The sequence below is a fragment of the Amblyomma mixtum genome, chromosome 9, assembly GCF_055824585.1.
Source record: "Amblyomma mixtum isolate Tamu chromosome 9, ASM5582458v1, whole genome shotgun sequence".
Taxonomy (NCBI): domain Eukaryota; kingdom Metazoa; phylum Arthropoda; class Arachnida; order Ixodida; family Ixodidae; genus Amblyomma; species Amblyomma mixtum.
In genome coordinates, this window is record NC_143020.1 from 48,232,028 (window position 1) to 48,254,176 (window position 22,149).

Sequence of the window (22,149 nt, forward strand, 5' to 3'; positions counted from 1 at the left end):
ATACTATGTGTTTACATATCCAGAAATTTTGGGCAAAACCTTTTTGAACAGGATAGAGTTTATGAACGCGATTTCTTTATATATTGTAAGATCTTATTATACAAATCAATATATCCGCACATCTCCCACCGGCAAGCTTGCGTTTTTTTCCTATTATCATTTTTGCTATCATCAAAAGCCTTCACTATTGCTTTTGAATGGCAGTTTGAACTGCTCTATGCAAGCGATGGAGAAATTTTAAGCGAGAGATTTTGCTACACGTCCGAAGAATGAACCATAACCTTCAGTATTTCCATAACAGTACCTTACAATTCTCCAATATGAAAAATTTTTTTGTTCGAAAATGTCGGACATATTTTTTATCCCTCAATACATGCCGTCTCACTCCATAATATAGGGCCCGTTTGAATCAGGTATTTTCCTATTGGTTCCTTTTGACCTTTGTTCTCTTCCGTCTCCACTGACAATGTTTGCAGTAGAGCAGCTTTTGAGCGGAGGATGATTCGTACGGTGCGTCACCTTTTTTGTGTACCATGCCACTTCCTGCCAGCGCTCTATCTCCTGCCAGCCGTGCCAGCTGAGGAAAAATGGAAACGCCCTCGTCCAAGCTCTTGGGACAACACCTGTACAGGTTTTCGTTTTGCCTTGTTTCTTTTTTTCCAAGCGGTTCGAGTGGCTCAGTATTGCGATCAGCGACACGCAGGGTGCCAGAGAGGAACGTGCTGGATCAGTCTTAAAACGTGTTCCTGAACGGTTGCAACTGCTCAAATTATAGCTGAACTGTCGGCTCGTCATGCCCATGTAAGTGATCAACAGTTACTTCATTTCATTAGAAGGTTACTTCACTCTCACCACTTGGAGTTTTTCAAAGTATCGTAAGCAGTAACTCTTTGATGGTTTATCAATTGTGTAATGCAAGAAAAAAGAGATGGATTATTACTTAGAAAACTGCTTGTCTGAAAAAAAGTTTCTTTTTCTCCGCAAACATTACCATATATGAAAGAATTGTCATTTCTTTGTCGAAATATGTGCAGTATTCCGGTTCGGTAAAAAATCACCTCGATGTTATGCTGTTCATGCAGGCTTCTTTCATTGCAAGAAACTATGGCGCATAAGGTTATAATTACAGGAGCGCTTGCAGGATGAAATGCTATTAACGTTACAAGATGTAGCGGTGTGGTAATTAGGTGACCGGGCCGTGAGACAAAGACCTAAGTGTAACTGAAATTACATGAATTGCCTAATTAGTACAGCACGCGCCTTTTCTCCACACACGAAGGTGAAACTTGGGCTTTTTATCGAGTCGCGTTCATTACGAGGCCATTTTATCTGGTTAAAGTGCTTTCTGACTTGCGATCCGATGCCCACCGCTGAACTCACGGAAGAATCTGTAAAAGCAACAAACACTTCTCAAGAACGAGCTTTTATCTTAGTGGTATCCATTAGAAGGATAAGGGCGGGGGCGGCCCTTGCCCCGTCGGTGATATGCCGATGGGGCTGTCAGAAGATACAGTGCCCCGCACATGTCTAAAGTGTGCCACGCCGGGCGCTGAGGTGGATGTTCGCCCGCTTTTGTAGACGCGCCCAGGAACGCATTAATCAAGCAGCCCATCTAATCGACCCAACATTTGAAATGTATTGGGAAATGCCGTTCTTACAATGGACAAGAGTGAAACCATCCATTTACAGTACTGGGCCGATTATACCTGTGCTGCTTGGGCGCTCGATCGACTCACGAAGACGAACGTTAATGGAAGTTGGACTTCGGGCTACAAGCCAGGAATACCTTTCCTTGTGGCCAATGGATAACGCTAAGAGCAGGAACCTGCTCTTGCATCTGGAAGAGAACAACCTTCACGATCTACTTTAGTTCATCGACAACCTCTTTTTATGACACATGACAGGTATTCGAATTCAAAAAAACAGGGAAAAGTAACAGCAACAGAAGCCCCAAGAGAACCAGAGGGTCACGAATTGTGCCATCCGCATAATGACGGCAGTGATGGAAGTTGTGTTGAAGCGTAGCGAAAGTCACATTTCCGTGACGCTGGTGGCTACATGTCTTCTCATTGACAGAGGTTTGCGACAACTCAGTTTGTTTGAAGTGCTTCTACACGCAACCAAGAAGTTTCATTGACAAGCAAGGGCTGAAGCGGGGCGGAGCTTGTAAGTAGACGGAGCTTCACTAGCAAACGAACTTTGATGCCGAGATCAGAGCCTGGCGTTCTGCACGGCGTCTGTCTCTAATCACGTGGCAATGCAGTATAACCGAGCTACTCAACACATTGATCCCATCGCCTCACTGGACTCATGGCTTCTGGATTTCTTTAAATTTCAGTTGCGACCATCCGTAACTCCTAGTTAATATTATTGTACGGCAAGCGCGTTCCAACCTCTCAAAGCTGACATAGGCTCTGAAACACGCCGTAGTGGATAACTCCAGTTTGATTTCAACTACATGGAGTTCTTTACCTTGCAATAACATCGCATAGCACAGGAGTGCTTTTGTATGTCACCTCCGTACATATGCTGCCACTGTCATCGAGATTCGATCCCGCGTGCTTGGGGCTAAGCAGCTGAGGGTCATATCCGCTTAGCCACCGCTGTGACTAACGCGTGCTAAGCAGTCAGTGAAGTCTGGTGCATATGTCAAGAATAGTTAATATTTTTTGGTTAAAATCGATTTTTAAAAAGTTTATTGGGCGTGCGTTTATCGGGTTTCGGAATTTCAGTTTGAAGCAAATAGTTCATAATATAGTTATAGCAAGATGAACTGCGGGAAGCAGTACAGAGAAAATATTAAATTTCTTATGGGCACATGCAATTTTCTTATTTTCGGCCGACTAAACCTCGCTAAAGATCGCACATGGATCACAAAGAATGATCATCGGTAGGTGCCGCATATAGTCTTACCGTCGCATTCAGCGATAAACCTAATTCCCAAGCATCGCAGCGTAGTTCCCGGTGCAGCTGATAATGCTCTCACTTCAGGAGGAAGGTTTCCACCTTGTTATATCCCATTAAGAGTACACAGTTAAATTTAAAACCTGATACTACACTCATGGTCATTTGCAGGCAGATCAGTTCCAGTGTATACTTGATACCTGCCATTCACTCTGTGAGGAGTTGTAATCAGTGTTTGCTTCCTTTTTCTCTGATTGCAGGAGAAGTAACACCATCCTTCTGTTCTTCCTGGCTATTAGTGCGTCTGGTGTCAACAGCACGAAGAACTTCCCCGGCGAGGTCGGAAATTCCACGTCTCGCAGATCTCCAAGGTGTAAGCAAGACAGCCACACACATACAGCATTATGAGTGAATTTTTTATGGTTAAAGGTGCCCCCGTGGGCATATTAAGTTAGCGTAAACAAAAAATTTCCGTACGTTTTTTTTTCCTGCACAATGACAATGCATTACAAATAGGTTTTCACACCAGGTAGACAATCGGTTAAATATTCAGAATATTTTCTGAACAAGCAATAAGCAGCAAACGGAAGTGGTTTTCTCACGTCGCTTAAGCCACCATCCGGGCACCTAGCAATAAAACAGTACGATGTAAACGCCGTAAATAAATAAATAAATAAATAGCCTAATTAATAGGTGAGCTTCTGTAGCAAGCGTGCATATTTATATTCCACAGTTAGAACCGGTTGCACTGCTAAAATATTCTATAATATTATGTTCTTGCAGCGCAGCCATGCTTGGAAATATAGTTTAAGAGCGTAAGTTGTTGGGCTAGTCGGTCAATCATGGTGAATACAAGGGGGGGGGGGGGGGGGGGGGGTACTGCGCAAAAAAAGACAAGGACAAGAAGGACTGCGCTTGTTGTGTTATCTTCTTGTCCTTGTCTTTTTGTGCGCAGTACCCCCCCTTGTATTCACCATGCTTGGAAATAGTTGCCTCCAAATTGTCAACTCAATCCGCACAATTATGCAGGCAAGACATTGATGAAATAGAGATTTAACTGCGCGAAAAAGTTAGGACACAAGGGAGACACATTCAAGACACTTAGAAGCGCTTCTAAGTGTCTGCTTGAATGTGTCTCTCTTGTGTCCTAACCCTTTCGCGCAGTTAAATCTTTATTTCAGAAATGAACCAACTAGCCCGACAAATCCTTTTGGAAGACATTGATGAAAGCCGCTTTTTTCTTCCCGTGTGTGACGCCGCTGTCAAGTATAATGTGTTTTTATTAGTTGCGAGCTTCAGCTGTTGGTCCAAGCCGTTTATAGGTGAACCGCCCACATCGTATTTGCGTCATTTACGTAACACCACAGGAAGATTTGCGCTGGTCGCCACTGCTTCTTATGGGTAATTACAAAGATGAGGAAATCTGGACGCAAATGACTCGAAACAAGCTCGTGTTGCGAGAACTTTATGAAAAGGACTAGCATAGAAACATGATGACCTCTAAGTTTCCATTCAAGACAGCTAACTACAGCATATGGAAATGTTCTGAATTGATGTTGTTTAATTATCCTCTCAATTGGTGTCCACTGGGCTGTATGACCAACATACGAAGTGCGAAAACTACCCTCTTGTACTGGCCTTAGTTTCTATATTTAAATAACTCTTATATCCAAATTTTTAACCAGTTGCATACAGCTGCATCAGTTCGCTCTGAAGGATGTGACAACTTTAATAAATTCGCAGAGCTTGGACTCAATATTGGTGCACTGGGCATGGGGACGGCTGTCGGGCTGCGATGCAACTCTCCCCTTTTCTTTTTCAACCACTCCCCACTCATCAAATTAACACCATCTGTCGGGCTAGTTGGTTGCGATCCATATGTATCAGCAGCGAGAACACAACACAGGAAGAAGAAGGAGAAGAAGGTAAAGAGCGCTTCATCCTCTTCCTTCTTCTTCATGTGTTGTGTTCGCGCTGCTGATACATATCATCAAATTAGGTGTGAAGTGGAAGGCGAGCAGCCTGGAAATTTAATTTTCTCTTTTGGTAGGAACTATTGATGATTCATGGAACCGAAAGCATCGCGAAAGCTTCAGATTCCGTTATAAGCTTTTAGGGCCTCCAAGACAGGAGTATTTTTGAACGTAATCACTACTTTTTCTTTCTTTCTGGTTTATTTTTTCTTGTTAGTCCTTATGCACGGATATTTCTTTCTTCATAGGCCGCAGTTACACATAGGCCGTATATGACAAAGTGTTGATTCGGGTACGCATTAAAAAAAATTGTAATCGAGTTCTCTTTCTCCTCCTTTCAATATGTTTTCGGTAAATGAATCCAAAAATCAAAACACCATCTCTTTAGCTCCTATAAACTGACCCCACATCACATCAGCAAAACACAAGCATGCAAGGTGTACTTTGTATATATTTTAATGTTCCTGGTTTCGGGTAGGACCTAGAAATACACGGTGTAGGTACTAAATGTAAATACTAGCATTAGATGTGTGCACATGGAATTTCGACCACAATTGCGCCTATACTGAGAGCCTAAACCTCGTTCCACAGCTTTTTTCGCACTTCGCTCCTATCAGAACGCCGCCTCCACTGCCGGGCTTAAATTCGAAGAACTCGTGCTCGGTGCATGCTCAGTTTGTCCAACATTCTTTACAATACATTAAAAAGCGTTTTATTAATATTTTGCACATCGCATGTGCATAGCCAAAAAATCGTAAATTGCCCTCGCTCTTGCTGGAACGCCCAAAATTTTACATATTTTTACATTATCAGATCTGTAAATTGACAACAAAGAAGAACCATTCAATATTCCTATTAGTCTCCCCACTGTGTTTATTTATCATCAAAAAAATAGCAACGGACAATCAGGACAACGACTCAAAACAGCGGAAAAGGAAGACCAAACGATCTTCCTTCTCCATTGTCCTCAGTGTGCTATTTTTTCCATGATGCTATACCAACTAGCTCAGATGTCGGTTCTACTTGTGTTCAATTGCAGAAAAATTAGCTCGTTTAGAAATTAGCTCCTCTATTTCATAGCATTTATACGTGATGCTTGTAAGCAGATATTTTCCTTTTAATGCTCGCCCAAAGCTGCTCCACACTGGGTTTTATTTCCATTCATCCCTGAAACTAACTACTGGGCTGATTGCTTGTAAATTCCTTTCTCAAATCGAGAACATAGCCCAGCAAACCTACGTCTAAAAACCCGGTCCAATACCTTAAGGCATACAGGAAGTTAACGACATCTAGCGTGTTTACTGCCCCTATAGCACACGTAGTGCCTCTGCGATGTGGAGGCTGCCTGTTTTGGTATTTCTTTCAGGACAAGAACACCATACCTCGAAAAAAAAAACTACACTGCTTTGCTTTGGACAGTATTTGTTAATGTCCATCACAGAACCCATGTTTTCATCCTAATCTGTATGCATTTTAACCGTATCATACGGCACTCCTACTTCAGGGGGATTCTTCAACTGGGTGGAGTTCGCCAATGAGCCATGCTTCTCGAGGAATGGATTCAGCGGCGTCTGTCTCACGAGCTCCGAATGCAACTTGTACGGTGGCGTAGCCATGGGACGCTGTGCCCAGGGCTACGGCGTCTGCTGCAAAGGTAAGAGAAGGCGCTTCTGTCCTGACTTGTATTATCAAAACAAATATTTTATTTTGTGTCGGTGCTGCGGCAGCAGCTTTCATACCTGTTTCTCACCGCTATCGAAGACTGTATAAAGCACGAACATAGAGAATGCACATTTTCATTAAACTGCACTGCTCTGTTTAGCCTAAACCAAGCAAGCACCGTATGATTTAAGAAGCAGACAGTTGGGCGAGCTAGAATGGTGTCATCTGCAGATTTAAACAGCACTAAAGACAGGGAAAAAGGAAGTCAGCGCTTGCTTTGTCGTTTCTTGTTCTGTCAATCGCGGTTTTTAATCGTGAAATGTGAACATGGGGTTAGCCCACCTTTTTGCAACTCCTATTTCTCGACAGTGATTTGACCTAATTGGGCTCGACTGAAGGCGTTCTAAGGAGCCTGACAAAGGCATTGAACATCAGAAATGATGCTGTTATAAGATGGTGTTAAAACATACTGCTATATCACGGGTGCTTGTAAATAATCACTTGTAGAAGCGACGCTCTGTGTGACCGACATCCACCATCTGTTAAAAAAAATACCAAATTACTTAAAATTACTGAATTCCTAGTTAACATGGAGGCATCAGTAAATGTCTCTAAGACACCTCACTAAGTCAGCCGCCGTGGTGGCTTAGTGGTTACGGTGCTCGGCCCACACAAAAGACGCAGGTTCGATCCCGACCGCGGCGTTAGCATTTCGATGGAGGCGAAATGCTATAGGTCCGTGTACTGTGCAATGTCACTGCATGTTAAAGATCCCTAGGTGGCCGAAATTACCCGGAGACATCCACTACGGCGTCCGTAATAGTCTGAGTCGCTCTGGGACGTTAATCCGCTATAAACCAAACTTCGCTAAGTGAAAGACATCAATGTGTTCGCTAAAATAAATGCGCCTTCGTGGCCTACGGTCTGCGTGCCCGCCTCGCAATTAAAAGGCTCTGGGTTCGAATCCCACCTTAACGCAGTTCCCTTCTCCGTCATATTTTATAGATTATTTCCTTCCGTCACAATCTTTCGCTCACGGCTAACGCCACCGCTTTTTCTTCGATACGGGACCCTTAACCTCAATATTCGTGGCACTATACTGCGTCTATCACTTGATCCTTTTACGGGCATCTAATTGCTGTTCAGAAAACGTTCTGCACAAGTTACCGATTACCGGAGCGTGAAAATTGCGGCTCACAACTACGTAGTCAGAAAAAAAATAGCAGGGTACACTTAAGTTCTTCTTTAAGAGTGTTACGCGAAAGCGTTAATGGTATAATGTCCATATATACTGAATTGGTCATCCTCGACTTTACGTTCATAGATCCTCGGGAGTCCTCGTGCCACTCGTGGCCCAGTGGTAGCAGCGGTTAAGCAATGCGCGACTGCACTGCGATGACAGGTTCTACCAGCAGTGGGGTTTGTGCGACTGATTGAGGTTGCTCTTCCCGAGCAACTTCTCGCGACCAATCATTAATATCTCCTGCCACAGCGGGCAGTTTGCTTACAATCAGGTGGGCAGGTTGTGGTGTGGCCCCAAGGTGGCGTGGCCTAGATGGCCCAACTGTTTCTACAGATCCACCACACACGGCACATGTGCTGTGTGTGGTAGATCTGTAAAAACAGTTGAACACCTCATACTCAAATACCCGCCGCGGTGGCTCAGGGGTGAGGCGCTCGCCTACCGAGCCGGAGTACCCGGGTTCGAACCCGACCGCGGCGGCCGCGTTTCGATGGAGGCGAAACGCAAGAGGCGCCCGTGCGCTGTGCGATGTCAGTGCACGTTAAAGATCCCCAGGTGGTCGAAATTATTCCGGAGACCTCCACTACGGCACCTCTTTCTCTCTTTCTTCTTTCACTCCTACCTTCCTCCCTTCCGTTACAGCGCGGTTCAGGTGTCCGCCGAGATATGTGAGACAGACACTGCGCCATTTCCTTTCCTCAAAAAACCAAACCAATTAACCTCATACTCATATGTGATGGTATCCATCCGGATGTCGATGCAGGCACAGTCACTCATCCTTCTGCCCTAAGGTTTAAAGATAACAATGGTCATGTAAATAAATCTGCGGTTGAAGTTAGCAAAAAGCGATTGGAAGATTGGTGGCTGAAAAGCAGAGAGGTGACATAAGGTAAGAAGTGTGGGAAACCATAGTGAAAAAAAATGGCGAATTTTAATGAGAATTTACAACACAGTTGAACAAACATAGAGAAAAAAAGCTGAGCATGGTGGCCATTGCCACCACCCCGTTTCAAAGGGGGCGCTCCTATCCATCCATCCATCCATCCAGCTAGGTTGGTTTTGCCGGTGTTCCTCACAACACCGACGACGACGCCGGATTTCCTGCAGAACAGGAGACATTGCGCTACCGCATTAAAAACCCTAATACGAGGATTTCATACCATGTCTACTCGATCCTGAGGGGTGGCTCGGCAGGCCGTCATCGCTGGGAAAATGTTTTTTTTTTCTTTCTTCTTGCTGCTGCTTCAGTCATCGCTCACTTGCAGTAATCTTTTTGCTCGCCCCTGTACTCTCGCTGCCAGTTTGTATCTACATTTAGCCTTGAAGTATTTCACTTCTTGTTTTTTTTTTTACTTTCGCAGTATCAAGAACTTGCGGAGAGACGATTTTAAGAAACAACAGTTACTTTGTAGATCCTGTCTCGGTTGGTGGCTCCTTGACACCGGAACCAAACGGCCTACTGTGTTCTGTGGCCGTTCACAAGGTTGGCACATTTTTTTCATTCAAGAAATGCCTACTGAAATGACAATGTGTGGAGTAGGCATGATTAGCAATGAGTTTAATTGGAAGGCATTTAACGCGAAGTGAATCCGCGACCAACAGTTGCTGCACGCCAGCCCGTGCGGCTGTCAGAAACGCATGGTAGGCAATCAGTGGCGCGCTTGGCTGCATGTGCCACCGGATCGCGCCTTAGAGTTGGAAGGAAGGAAGGAAGGAAGGAAGGAAGGAAGGAAGGAAGGAAGGAAGGAAGGAAGGAAGGAAGGAAGGAAGGAAGGAAGGAAGGAAGGAAGGAAGGAAGGAAGGAAGGAAGGAAGGAAGGAAGGAAGGAAGGAAGGAAGGAAGGAAGGAAGGAAGGAAGGAAGGAAGGAAGGAAGGAAGGAAGGAAGGAAGGAAGGAAGGAAGGAACTTTTTATTACAAGCACGCGTACATACTTGAGGGGGAGGGCAAAAGGCATAGTAAGCCTGACGAGGCCCGTCCCCCATGGTGCACCTGACACAGTAACAAAGCGTAACATGTATAAGAGTGATGTAACACATAAATTAGCACAAACCAATTATATTGGCAAAATTAAAACAGGCATGTCAAGAAGTAAAACAAAATAAGCAGTCATTTACATCATTGATAGGGACATTTTCACGAGTGTAATTTTATGAGGGTTCTACTAAAAGCATTTCTGTTTCTGTGTTAAAGCATTTTTTCCTAACTAAGCATTCATTTCTGTATCTATGGATGAGATCTTTTATATGTTTTATAGAATTTTGAAGGATTGTTATCTGGTATAGCGTAGTTTGAGAGCCATAATTTGTTTTTATTCTGGGTGGCCTCCTACAATAATCTCTTAGCTGGTATTTTAGCTGCTGGTCAGTGTGCATGTAGCGTGAAAGTGTACCTCTGTAAAACAAGCGGTGAGCATGACTGGCTAGCCGCAGTGTATTTAGTTCATAAATATTTAGTATCTTTGAGCTACCCCAGTGTGGAACTGTGGTCTCTAGATATGAAATACCTGCCATGATTCTAATCGCTCTTTCTGTAACAAAAAGAGTGATTTCAATTTTGTGCCCGATGTGCTACCCTAAACTAGAAGGCAGTAGAGAAGATGAGATTGTGCAAGTGCAACGTGAAGTTGTTTTTAACCAAATTGGAAGAATAGACCTTTATTTATTGATGACGCCAACAGAGGGTGAGACTTTCAATCGCACAGAGTTTATATGGTCATTCCACAATAACTTTTCATTAAATATGACTCCGAGGGATCGCACAGACTCGGAACGTTGGATAACATTATTTCTAAAAAAAAATACCTTGTTTCATGTCTATAACCTTGTTCTCAGGTTTAAAGGATACAAACTTTGTTTTAAGGACATTTAATTCTAATCTATTAACGTTTAACCAAACAGAGAGCTTGGCCAGCCAAAGTTTGCATTTGTTGACTATAGTTTCCATATGTTCTCCACTAAAAAGCACATTTGTGTCATCCGCATATAGTATCATTTCAGGAGTGTTTGGTATATTGAAAATGTCATTTATATGTATCAAGAAGAGAAATGGCCCCAGAACGGAGCCCTGTGGCACGCCAGTACGTATTATGTATCAAGCCGTGTTCTGAAGGAATACCATTAACAATAGTGCACTGCTTTCTCGCTTTTAGATAGCTAGTAATTAGTTGTAATGCAATACCATGTACTCGATATAACTCAAGTTTGCTGAAGAGCATGTTGTGATCAACGGAACCAAACGCTTTCCTAAAGTCTAGGAACAAGCCGAGTGTTACCAATTTATTTTCAGTGTTATTGAGCGGTGTGTCTTTTATAATAAATAAAGCAGTCTGTGTTGATTTTCCTCTTTGAAAGCCGTGCTGCGCATTTACTATGACTGAGGATGTATCTAAAAAATTTACCAAGCGGGTGTAAATAACTTCTTCAGCATTTTCCGCGAACACAGAAAGAACATATATTGGTCGATAGTTGTTAAAATTATTCTGACATCCCCCTTTATATATAACTGATATCCTTGCAACTTTCAGCTGTTGTGGAAAAATACCTTCTTTGAGCATAAAATCACAAATATGTGAAAAAACGCTAGCTATGATTGTACAAACTGCCTTCACAGTTTGGGCTTTAATGTTGTCTACTCCAGCAGCACAGTTGTCTTTCGAATGCATTATGTAGTGTGCGATTTCCGATACTGTTGTGGGCTTCAAAAAAATTGTACTCTCTTAATAGTTGGTGAGGAATGTTAACGAGTCGGAAGTGGTGTATTGTGAATTCGCGCTCTCGCCTGTTGCCAGAAAGTGCTGGTTGAATTTGTTCGAAAACGAAAGACCTTTGTAGCTGTGACCGTCGACTAGAACCTCATGGGCACGATTGCAGTTTTCCTACTCAGTAAACTATTGAGTGTTCTCCAAATTTGTTCTGAGTTGTATTTGATGAAAATCGCTCTCGTAGTATTCTTCTTTTGCTTTCTTAAGGTCAGAGCTAAGTTTGTTTCGCATTTTTTTAAACGTGTGTAGAATGGTTATGTCATTATTTTCTAAAAAGCGGGCAAATATTCGTTTGTAGAGTTTTTTTGTTTATCCAAGGTTTTTTGCCTTACTAAAATTAACGTGGGTAACCTAGTGGAAATGCCGTGTTGTACAACTTCACTTGCACGATAAACATATTATAGTATTCATTCGCGTCGTGTTCGCTATATACATCTGTCCAGTCAGCCTCAGGTGCAAGACTCTGAAATGTATTGATTGTTTCATTATTGATTTTTCTATGCTTTCGTGAGTGATTTGCCCCGGTAGTTTTTTTAGGGTGGGGTAATACGATGAAAAACAAGATGATCACTGATGTCCCAAGCAAGAACACCAGAACGTATTTAATGACGCGGAAAATCTGTGCAACACAAATCAACAGTTGTATGAGTGCTTTGCGTTACTCGCTTGGACACATTAATAACATTTCTACAACTGTAACTAAGCATCAGATCAGCCAAGTTTCTAGTCGTAGTATTGTCCCTGTCTACATAGATGTTATAACCTCCTAGGATGACAATGAACTTGCTCAGTAACACCAGACCTTCTAGTGTATTTTTAATATATCTCAAGAAGTTATTTACATTTCCTGACGGCGACCGATACACCACCATGAGTGTAATGCCACACGAGTCCACGACCAGAATTTCATAATCTTCATTGACAACTGAATATTTTTCCAACAAAGCATGAGGCATTACAATAGAAAAATACAATGACGCGCCGCCAGCTTTCACATTCTTTCTGTAACGGGAAAATCATCTATGTTAACTATGTCTAAGCTGTTCGTGAACCAAGTTTCAGTAACCGCTAAAACATCAAATGTATGTTCGAGAAGATTTATTTAGGTAGTGGTCAAATATTTAGGGTAATCCCCCAAGGTGGAGTAGATTTGTTATAAGGGAGTAATTACTCATTGGCATCCACCCGAGCGCAGCCATACGGATCAATTAGTCCCGGTTAGCTCAATTGGTAGAGCGACTGCTCCGGTGAAGCGGTGGTCCCGGGTTCGAACCCCGGACCAGGACGAGTTTTTCTTTAGCTACGAAGTTTCTGAGAAAGCTGTATAGCTTTCCTATGTAGCCGTATGGCTGCGCTCGGGTGGATGCCAATGAGTAATTACTCCCTTATTATGTAGGTAGTGACGTCATCAACTTCGTTCCTTAGGCTCCGAGAATTTAGGCCAAAGATGGAAAATAGTTTATTTTTTGAGTCAACTGGTTTTAAGAGAGCTTTAAAATCATTCGCATTATAATGCATGTCATTGAAAGGCGAGCTATCGTGGAGCATTTCCATTCAGTTCAGGAACTACGGATTCGCTTTCAACAAGTGTCCTACGCAACTTCATCATTCTGAGCGATGTCTGAAGCTGCAGATAGTGGACGTATCTTGGAAAAGCCACTTCAATGGCGATGCACAGTGCCAGTTCACTGGGCGAACAAATACTCTGGCGTCGTTGTGCCATGTGAACTGATAACCCATCTCTTGAGCTCGTGTGCGTGCCAACCAAAGCAGGAGCTTGTTCTGCGGTGTCAGGTTATCATACTAGCTCACTTCTAACCTTTTTTGCGTCACATTGTCACACAAGGTTACACCTGAGCCGCTTCGCCGCTTCTGCTTTGCTTTTTCTTTCTGGTTTTCCTTAATTTTGCGCGAGACAGAACGAATTAAATCGGGCTGCCCATGCTCAATTTTTGATGGAAGTCGATGCAGGACATCCAGTTCTTCTTTCAGCGGAGGAACACTGATGGTTGTTGCCAACTCATTCACTTTGGCTAGCAGGTTCTCATTCTCTTGAAATTCAGTACCATGAATCTCTAGGTTATTTCTTCGACCGTATTGTTCTAGGTTATTGAGTTGTTCTTTGAGGCGTGAAACTTTTTTCTTGGGTTGATTTTTCCCCGCGTTCAATGCGAACCAATATGTTGGAAATAGGATGGCCTTGCTGTCTGTCCAGAACCTCATTATATCTCTCTAACATATGCTGTACGGAAGCTTGGAGACCGAGCACTATTTCTTTTATTTCGAGTAGTGAGTCAATCTTTCCTGCCAAAGGCATTATGGTGCGCAATTTTTCATGCATGGCCTTTACTTCAGTGGTTAAGTCCTGTGCATGAAAGGTCATGTGGCCACTGCGTTCATTTCCAACTGCGCATGTCTGGCATTTCCAACGACTTATACTACCGTCACCTGTTTTGGCCCTGTGCGCATCCGTCACTAACCCCGAACAGTTACCGATGTGGTATATGTTGCCGCACTCAGAGCAAGTCGCGAACAAGCTATTTTTTGGAAAACCAGACTACACACCAAGCATGGAGCCGAACCCATTTCTAAATCAGTCACAATTGGCAGCAGCAGCAGCAGACATGCGAAGCAAAGCAGAAAAGGCACCAACCTGAAAAACAGTGGAACCGTGGCCAGAGTTGCGTGCGCGCTGTGTTGCTGCCGCTGCCAAAGTGCGAAGAAGTTCACTTTGCGTGGTCACAGGAAAACCGTTGTCTAGGTGGCGCTCGCAGTAGTTTGCACACAGGCACGCCAGCAGCGGTTATCCTTCTGCGATGACACGGGCCGATGCCTAGACGAAAATGCTGCGGAAAGTTGAAAGAGCACGGCGTAGCGATGAGGGCTTGAAAAAAATGCGAAGATATTTCGGCAACTAATGTGTTGAGAGGCGAAAGCCGAGGAAACTATGCCGTGACGACTTCCGGTGGATGTGACGTCACATGGGTTCCCGTGGCTATATCGATACTCGAATTATGCGTCTCTCGGGGATCTTAAGTGTTAATTACGCTTAATTACACATTTTTTCATCTAACTCGACACAAATCTGACGTTCTTCCGACCATTCTGTGACAGTTTTATTATGCCGTGACGACTTCCGGTGGATGTGACGTCACACCGTTCCCGTGGCTATATCGACGTCCGCGCTATTTCGAAGCATTTTCGACATTTTTGCCGGTAATTAATTAACTAATTAATGTACAGTCATGAAACTTGGCTTCTAGGTTTACTTTTTCCTCCTCTATCTCACGCTACCATTGGTTTCCTCCTATCTTTTTTAGTTCCTCTGTTAAACGCGTGTGCCACTCTTTGTTAACGGACGACAGTTTGAGCCATTAAAGGCTTTCGCCTTTATACGCAAACGGCAAAGAAGCCACCGCAAGGCAGTCGCTCCAAGGAGATGGGGCAACAAGTAAGGGCAGAAGGGCTGCGTTCGGTACCTGAAAAACAATGGAACCGTGGCCTGACTTACGTGTGCGCTGTGTTGCTTCTGCTGCCCTCCTGCTGTTGCACTCCTATGCGTGTTCACCGAGCAATTTAAAGTTGTTTCGGCACTTTGTGATTAATACCACTAATTTTGTTCTATTTGAATTGCATTTCGTATTGTAACTTTATTTTGTGTTCCTACAAGCGAAACCCGTTTCTTGCCGAATATGCTGCCGAATCGATGTCAGAAAGGCAGTTCGCATGGATCTTTTGCTTGCAGATCCCTTAAAAAGTTTTTATGTTAGTTACGTTACGTCTTTACAAGTATTAAGGTAAGGAGTTAGAAGAAACATTACTTGTCTTGTAGAACTAATGCATTTGGTTGCTAGCTATGTGTCTAGGATTCATTGCATTCAACATTACCTACTACTCCTACAACTAGGTTTAGCGCTGTGCGCACTCCATATACACAACGTATACATGGTGAACACAGATTAAGGTTACCGATGATGCACTGCAGTTGATATTACGCGTGACGGGCAAGGCCGTCTCTGTTCAAAATTGACTTCCCGACAACTCTCAGGCAGGGCCCGGTGTGTGCCAGCTCCGGCTCAATCTGGAGCGCTTCGACGTCATCGGTCCGGACGTGTCCCCTGCGTCCGGGACATGCAGCCACGACGCCTTCCACGTCAGTGGACAAGACGACAACAGTCGTCTGCCCCTCATCTGCGGCATCAACCATGGACAACATGGTGGGGTTCCTGAATATTTTTTCCCGCGCGCCGAACACATCTGAGCCAAACTTTTTTTCATTTGTGAAGGTTTGGTTTATTTGTTTATTGGAATTTAACTTCCCGAAGCAACTCAGGCTATGAGGAACGCCGTAGTGAATGGCTCCGGAAATTTCGACCACCTGGGGTTCTTTAACGTGCACTGGCATCGCACAGCACATGGGCCTCTAGAATTTCGCCTTCATCGAAATTCGGCCGCCGCGGCCGGGATCGAACCCGCGTCTTTCGGGTTAGCAGCCGAGCGCCGTAACCACTGAGCCACCGCGGCGGGTCATTTGTGAACGGAAACGTAATTATCGCAACCTTACTTCGAAGAAAAGAATACAATGTGAAGAGATAAAACGGTAGCATAATGGCTGGTATATTTGAAAACAGTATAGCAGCTCTTTTCTCTCTATTCTATTCCACAGACTTTCCGCCGCGCCGATCTGCTGAATCTTGCGATAACGAGAAAATGTCAGCGCTTAAGTCAGCGACAAAGCCCAAATGAAGAAAGAACGAGATAACCGTGTTATCGCTGCCACGGGCTGTATTTCTTTATGACTGCAGTACTAAATGATATCTATTCTTTAGCAAAGCATGTGTCTCTCTGAACAACGTAGCATAAAAGTGAAATTGTTTAGTTTCTACCAGATTTCGCATCACCTTGTGCTGCTAACAACAGCATGAAGCCAAAAGTTTGAAACGGGATGGAATTGCTACAAAATGCGGTTACAATTTCTCTCCTACCTAGTCCGTTTTTGCTCTCGCAAAAAACAAGGGAAGATGCCCTGCGCAACTCTGATGCACAGTTTACTAATTCAGACAACTCTCCCAAAAACATCTGTCAGTGTTTCAAGCTAGTAACCGGGGTAGAAAACGTTATGAACGCGAGGCTGTAGGAATATCAGCCCACACGGTCTCTGTTGTGGATTGGCTATACATAAGGGCTTTTCAAGAAGCCATCGCTCAAAGTATTTCTATCTAAAACGTGAAACCGAACACCACTAGCACAGCAAGGGGATGACACTTAAGTTTTAAGAAAGGGGCGAAATGAAAGCTCTCCTCACCTTCTGGAGACTTAGAGCCCAAGAAATGCTTACTAACATTATTGAAAATTCAAGCCCGGTGCCCCGAGAAGCTTTTGTGACTGCGCGGTACCGGTCTTTTCTGTGCAGTGTACGTCAGTGTAGGCCAGTCTACCGGACCGGTGAGACTATCCATGTTTCTCGCTCCCAACGCGACGCAGCGACACTGGAGAATCAGAGTCATCCAGATAACCTGCGGCAGCCAGCGAGTGGGTAAGGTGACTATTATGTTCTCTCAATATTTTATTTTTAGTTTGCTTTCAAATTGTTTTGATATTTTAAAACGTTGTCTAAAAGTTGGTCGGGTATTCGCACTTGACCGATTCACTATGTTTGGCAGCATTATATAAATTAATGATTACTGGGGAGCGCTCTGGATAGCAATGCCAAATATAAAGGCTCGCAAAGTACGAGGGGTTATCTGTCGCTTAATTCATTTGTTAATCGATTGAGGGCTTATTATGTTTCTTCTTTAACTGTGTTAAGGCAAGTTGGTACATCATATGTAAGTAAAACAGCGCTAGACACGGGACGAAAGAAGAACAACACAGCACAAGGCGCTACTAGCAACTCGATTTTTATTCTGCCAGAAGCGTAATAAAAATCGAGTTGCTAGTAGCGCCTTGTGCTGTGTTGTTCTTCCTTCATCCCGTGTCTAGCGCTGTTTTACTTACATATTCTTCTTTAAGCTTAAGATTAATTAAGCTCAAGATCCTCACGTATCTTCCAAAACATTTCAAAGTCTGGCGATTCATTCTTGCAGTAGGAAAGATAGCTGCGTAATACTAGAGCTGTGTTTCTTTATTAAAGAATGCGCTCATCGTAAAATGAAGGCTTGAAAATGGCTGAATAGCAAATATTCAGGCAGGGCGCCGGATCAGCTGACGCGTGGTCCCGCAGCTAAGCAACAAAATAGCATGGCATCTTTCTTCTCTCGAAGCTCCTTCAGGCTGTCTACAGTACCACGAGGACCCGACAGGCGTCATCTCAAGCTTCAACTACGCCAACAGTGACGTCACTTCTCCCGGAAGCGGAACTGGCCGTCTTGAACTGGGTTATCCTAACTTCCAGCGCTACTCCATATGCTTCCGGCTAGCGGCAGGCGCCTGTTCGCTCCGCCTGTCTAAAGCCGGTCCTTTTGGTGTGTACGCCAAGCCCGCGCAACCAGTTGGCCCCGAAGCCAGCAGACAGAGGGTGGTGGTGAACCGTTGCGAACAGTTCCGCTTCCGGTCTCCGCTCCAGGCCGATTTCCTGATGCTCGGCGTACAGCCATTCTGCGGGGACGACTTCCCTGACTCATTGGACACCGGTAAGGCTATGTTTAAACTTTCAAATTCAACACAAAAGTTTTCTCTTCCGCACATTGGTAGCGAATAGAGCAAAACAAGCACTTATAAAGATACATTGGGTATTGAACGCAACTTTATTCAACGCTTAAGGCTTAATTATTTACTACTGCTCAGCAGCGGGACTCAACATTACACTTTGCGCCAAAAATCGCAGCTTTAGACCATATCTGAAATTAAAACGTCTTCATTTCTTGCAATAGAGAGGTATTTGCCCTTTCAATGTTTTGAATTTAAGGCAAAGTGTCCAAAGAAAGTGCAGAACAGACTTGGAAACGTTCAACAGAGCAGTATTCGTTTTGTTATGCATAACAGTTTAGTTTTTCCTGATGTCTAAAAGTTAATGCGCCAAAAAGCAAAAATCAAAGAAGACAAGTTCTACCGACTGCACGCAGGGTTAACAGTACTCTCGAATAGCCAGTTCATGAAGTAGGAGTCTAGTAGCGCGTTCCTAATCACCTAGTCAAATAAGAGGACCGCGGCAATGACGCAGACGGTTGCGCTGCTGTGGTTTGCTAACCGTCCTGTCACATCAAATTAGCTAATTGCTACGTTCTTCTCGCGGAATCGTTGGTGAAAACACAGTAGTTTCCCTTGGCCGAATGTTTCTTAACTTGATTGGTTTGTTGCATTATTTTAAGTGTTACCCTACTGAAAAAAGCTGTATGATCCGATAACCTGACGTACGTTCGTCATACAAATGTCGTGCAATTATCACTCGTATGACATACAAATGTCATACATTCTTAAGAAAAAATGCCTTTATCAAACAAACGTCGTAAATTAATCTATAAGTTGTCGAGAGTAGATACAAGGAAGGCTGCGAAGGTGTGCTCGAACGCTACAGATAACGCACCTCACAGTCTTCCCGTTCCCAAAGCATAAAAAAGTGCATTGTTCGCAAGAAGGCTTTCTTTGGCCTTCTCATGTACTACATACTGTGCATTAAGAGGATGACAGTTATCTCTCGTAACGTAGCCTTTACAAAAACCTTTGCGTTCCTTCTTGACGCCTCGCTGACTATCACGTTTACAGCAAGCTAGCTTAATACACTCCCGCTACGACTCCTGCAGACCCAAATTGCTCCGGCGCCTATGCTAATTTTGTAAATCTCTTTTTGGCTTGCCCCACACCCAGCCATTCCCCACACTACTCCTAGCTCCTCCTCCTCAATGACAAGCGTAGCTAGCCTCGATGGCTCACGTCAGCTTACATCTATGAGTTTGCATTATCCCGCTTGGCGCAAAAGCACATACGAGATCCTACATTGACTTTTAATGAAGTGTCTTTCTCTCTCTTTGCCTCTTTTCTTCTTGCACTGCGCTCCGCACGAAATGAAGCCAGTTTTTAGCGATGCTGTTATAGTTAATTTCGTACTAATTATAAGCCAACTTTTACATGGACAAGTGTCCTTTGAATAAGCTTCTACGACCTGGATACGAGTTGAAGGGGAGGAGGTATCAGGGGCATCTGTTACTACAGCAATTCCTTCGGTGGACGTGGTTTCTGCGGCATGCCTATTCTTTCTATTTTTTTTTCTTGCGCAGCTCTTTCTTCCAACTCCCTTCTTTCTGCACGCCAGTTTTCTCAAGTTTTCTCGGGCTATGGATGGACGGACAGGCGGGGAAAAAAATCTGTAGACAAAAAGAGGCGAAAATGTAGCCGTTAATTGCATTCCTGCATTATTAGCTAGAGGGATAGCAGTATGTATTCTTTATCCTTCAGCCCCGCCGCGGTGGCTCAGTTGTTACGGCACTCGGCTGCTGACTCGAAAGACGCGGGTTCGATCCCGGCCGCGGCGGCCGAATTGCGATGGAGGCGAAATTCTAGATGCCCGTGTGCTGTGCGATGTCAGTGCACGTGAAAGAACCCCAGGTGGTCGAAATTTCCGGAGCCCTTCACTACGGCGTCCCTCATAGCCTAAGTTGCTTTCGGAAGTTAAACCCCGATAAACCTAATCTTTTTCCTTCACCCGTCTTTCAGCAAGCTCAGCCAGCAACAACAAGCAGAGCTTGCACTGACACCCCCCAGACTGAACTGAATAAGGTTTCTTTTTTTTCAGGGCGTGTTAGTATTTTAGGCTCTGGAAGCGGAGAAATTTTGCGCTTGATGATGGAATATTAATATGTATCTTTACCGTCCTTTCTAGGGCACAGCAGCCACCACCTCACGCGATCATAGGCCGAGAGGTCGTAACTAGCACAAGGTTCGTACTGGTTAGTTGGTGGCGAAAGGTAATCTTGAGGCGCGAGTAGTAAGAAGATATTTACTTCAACGGACTGATCGTTTGTACGTATTACTCGTTGCGTCTTTCGTCCCTTTTGTCCGCCTCAAATTTCGCCGCTTTAGTAATGATGCAAGAAGAAAGTTCAATGTTTCCACTAACTGGTTTACGCAAAACTTATGCGAGGCTTTTTAATACTATAACATTAGAAGCCTCATACGGGGGAAAAATGTCATCGGTCATATAATTTCCTGATTAGCAGCAGGAAAGTGGCGCACCAGACCGGAAGTGACTCAACTTCCGGTAAAGCCATCAGCAGCATCTAATGCTACCGCACTTCCAACACAAAATGTAATGAGTTGTCCCTGCAAATTTCTTACAGAGGATACCGGGGCAACCGTCATCACTTTTGTATCGAACGGAACTCACAAGCCAGAACACGCTGGCTTCAGGCTTCGCTACCAAATGGTTCCATGCGGTAAGCCTTGAGGTCACACGTTGTTTGTGGTTGTTTTACAGCCATGTTCCAGCGTTCGATACTTGCTATCGACCACTGATTTCCATCCTTCGATTGGCATTGAGGCGAATAGCAGTAAATAGCAAGACTGTGCATGCAAACTCTAATTTCACGAAAAAAATTCAGGGGAGCACTTTGTTGACATAAAGTGCGGTGAGGCGAAAGCCATAAGCGCGGTGTTGTTGCTTGTGTCACTGATGTATGGTTAAGATGCTAATTAAGTACCCAATTGCCTGTGAATCTTAAATGCTGGAGACACTGGAAAGCGTTTTGGAGGCATCCGTCTGATTCGACGCCTTTCTGCAAACACTCTCCAGCGTCCTAGACAAGGAGAACTACATATGCGTTGGCAGGAAGTAGCGTAGCCATTAGCACGCTTGGCTGCGGAACGGAAGGATAGTAATTTAATCCCATCGTGCAAAAAGATTTTTTTCTGGTCTGACTAGAAAAGCGTGACACCGCTGCTGACAACCTGCTGTCGACAACAATGAGGCATTAAAGCCTTTCGCCTTAAAAAAAGCTTGCGGAAAATGAAGCATGAATATGTTTTCAAGTAATGAGAAGTTTATCGCTGTATATGAAACAGTATATCAAGCTATTAGCTATGAAAGCAGCGAGAACGTTTTCCGTTGTTTGCCGTCCGGTGCAGTATGCAGGCGCAAAATCAAAACAAATAATGCTCGCCAGTGACAATGTCGCTGTAACGAAATCAGCGCTAGCGTATTTCCGTCTTTATCCATGTCCATCTTCACAATGCAATTTTCATTACCTGAACATCAAACCTGTCTCCTTACAGTTCACCGCCGCCATGGACTTGAGGACGACTTACCAACGATCTATGTTCCTAAGCCTGTGTTCTACGAAGGCTTGAGTGACCAGAAGCATCAACCGCCAGGCTCTTTCCCGTTCACTGACGACACAAAAGGGCACGCTGCCGAATTGGGGCCCTCATCTCACTCAACCCCGGAGCCAGAACCGTACACTGAGTCGGGCTATTTCCCCGAGCCGAGTGACCACAGCAACGGCGACCAGATCATCCTTTACCACAAAGGCGTATACAAAGACCTCATCATGAAGCTGGTTAGGAACTTGGGTCGAATTTGAGGAAAATTTTTTACGGAGCTCTCATCGTACGGCGTCGAAATATTGTTTGGTTGTCTCTATATTACACGCTTTGAAAAATTATACCTCGGGAA

At 44.1% G+C, this 22,149-nt stretch overlaps 1 protein-coding gene across 1 annotated transcript; it reads left to right on the top strand.

Annotated features, from left to right (window-relative positions):
* Window positions 1–793: 793 nt before the first annotated feature.
* LOC149328922 (uncharacterized) lies at window positions 794–22,057 on the top strand. The gene is made up of 9 exons (XM_089559142.1): window positions 794–801; window positions 3,165–3,277; window positions 6,382–6,531; window positions 9,144–9,265; window positions 15,592–15,760; window positions 16,957–17,079; window positions 17,807–18,175; window positions 20,819–20,914; window positions 21,750–22,057. Exons 1-9 carry the CDS (start codon window positions 794–796, stop codon window positions 22,055–22,057), a joined length of 1,458 nt encoding a protein of 485 aa, XP_089415268.1.
* Window positions 22,058–22,149: the final 92 nt, after the last annotated feature.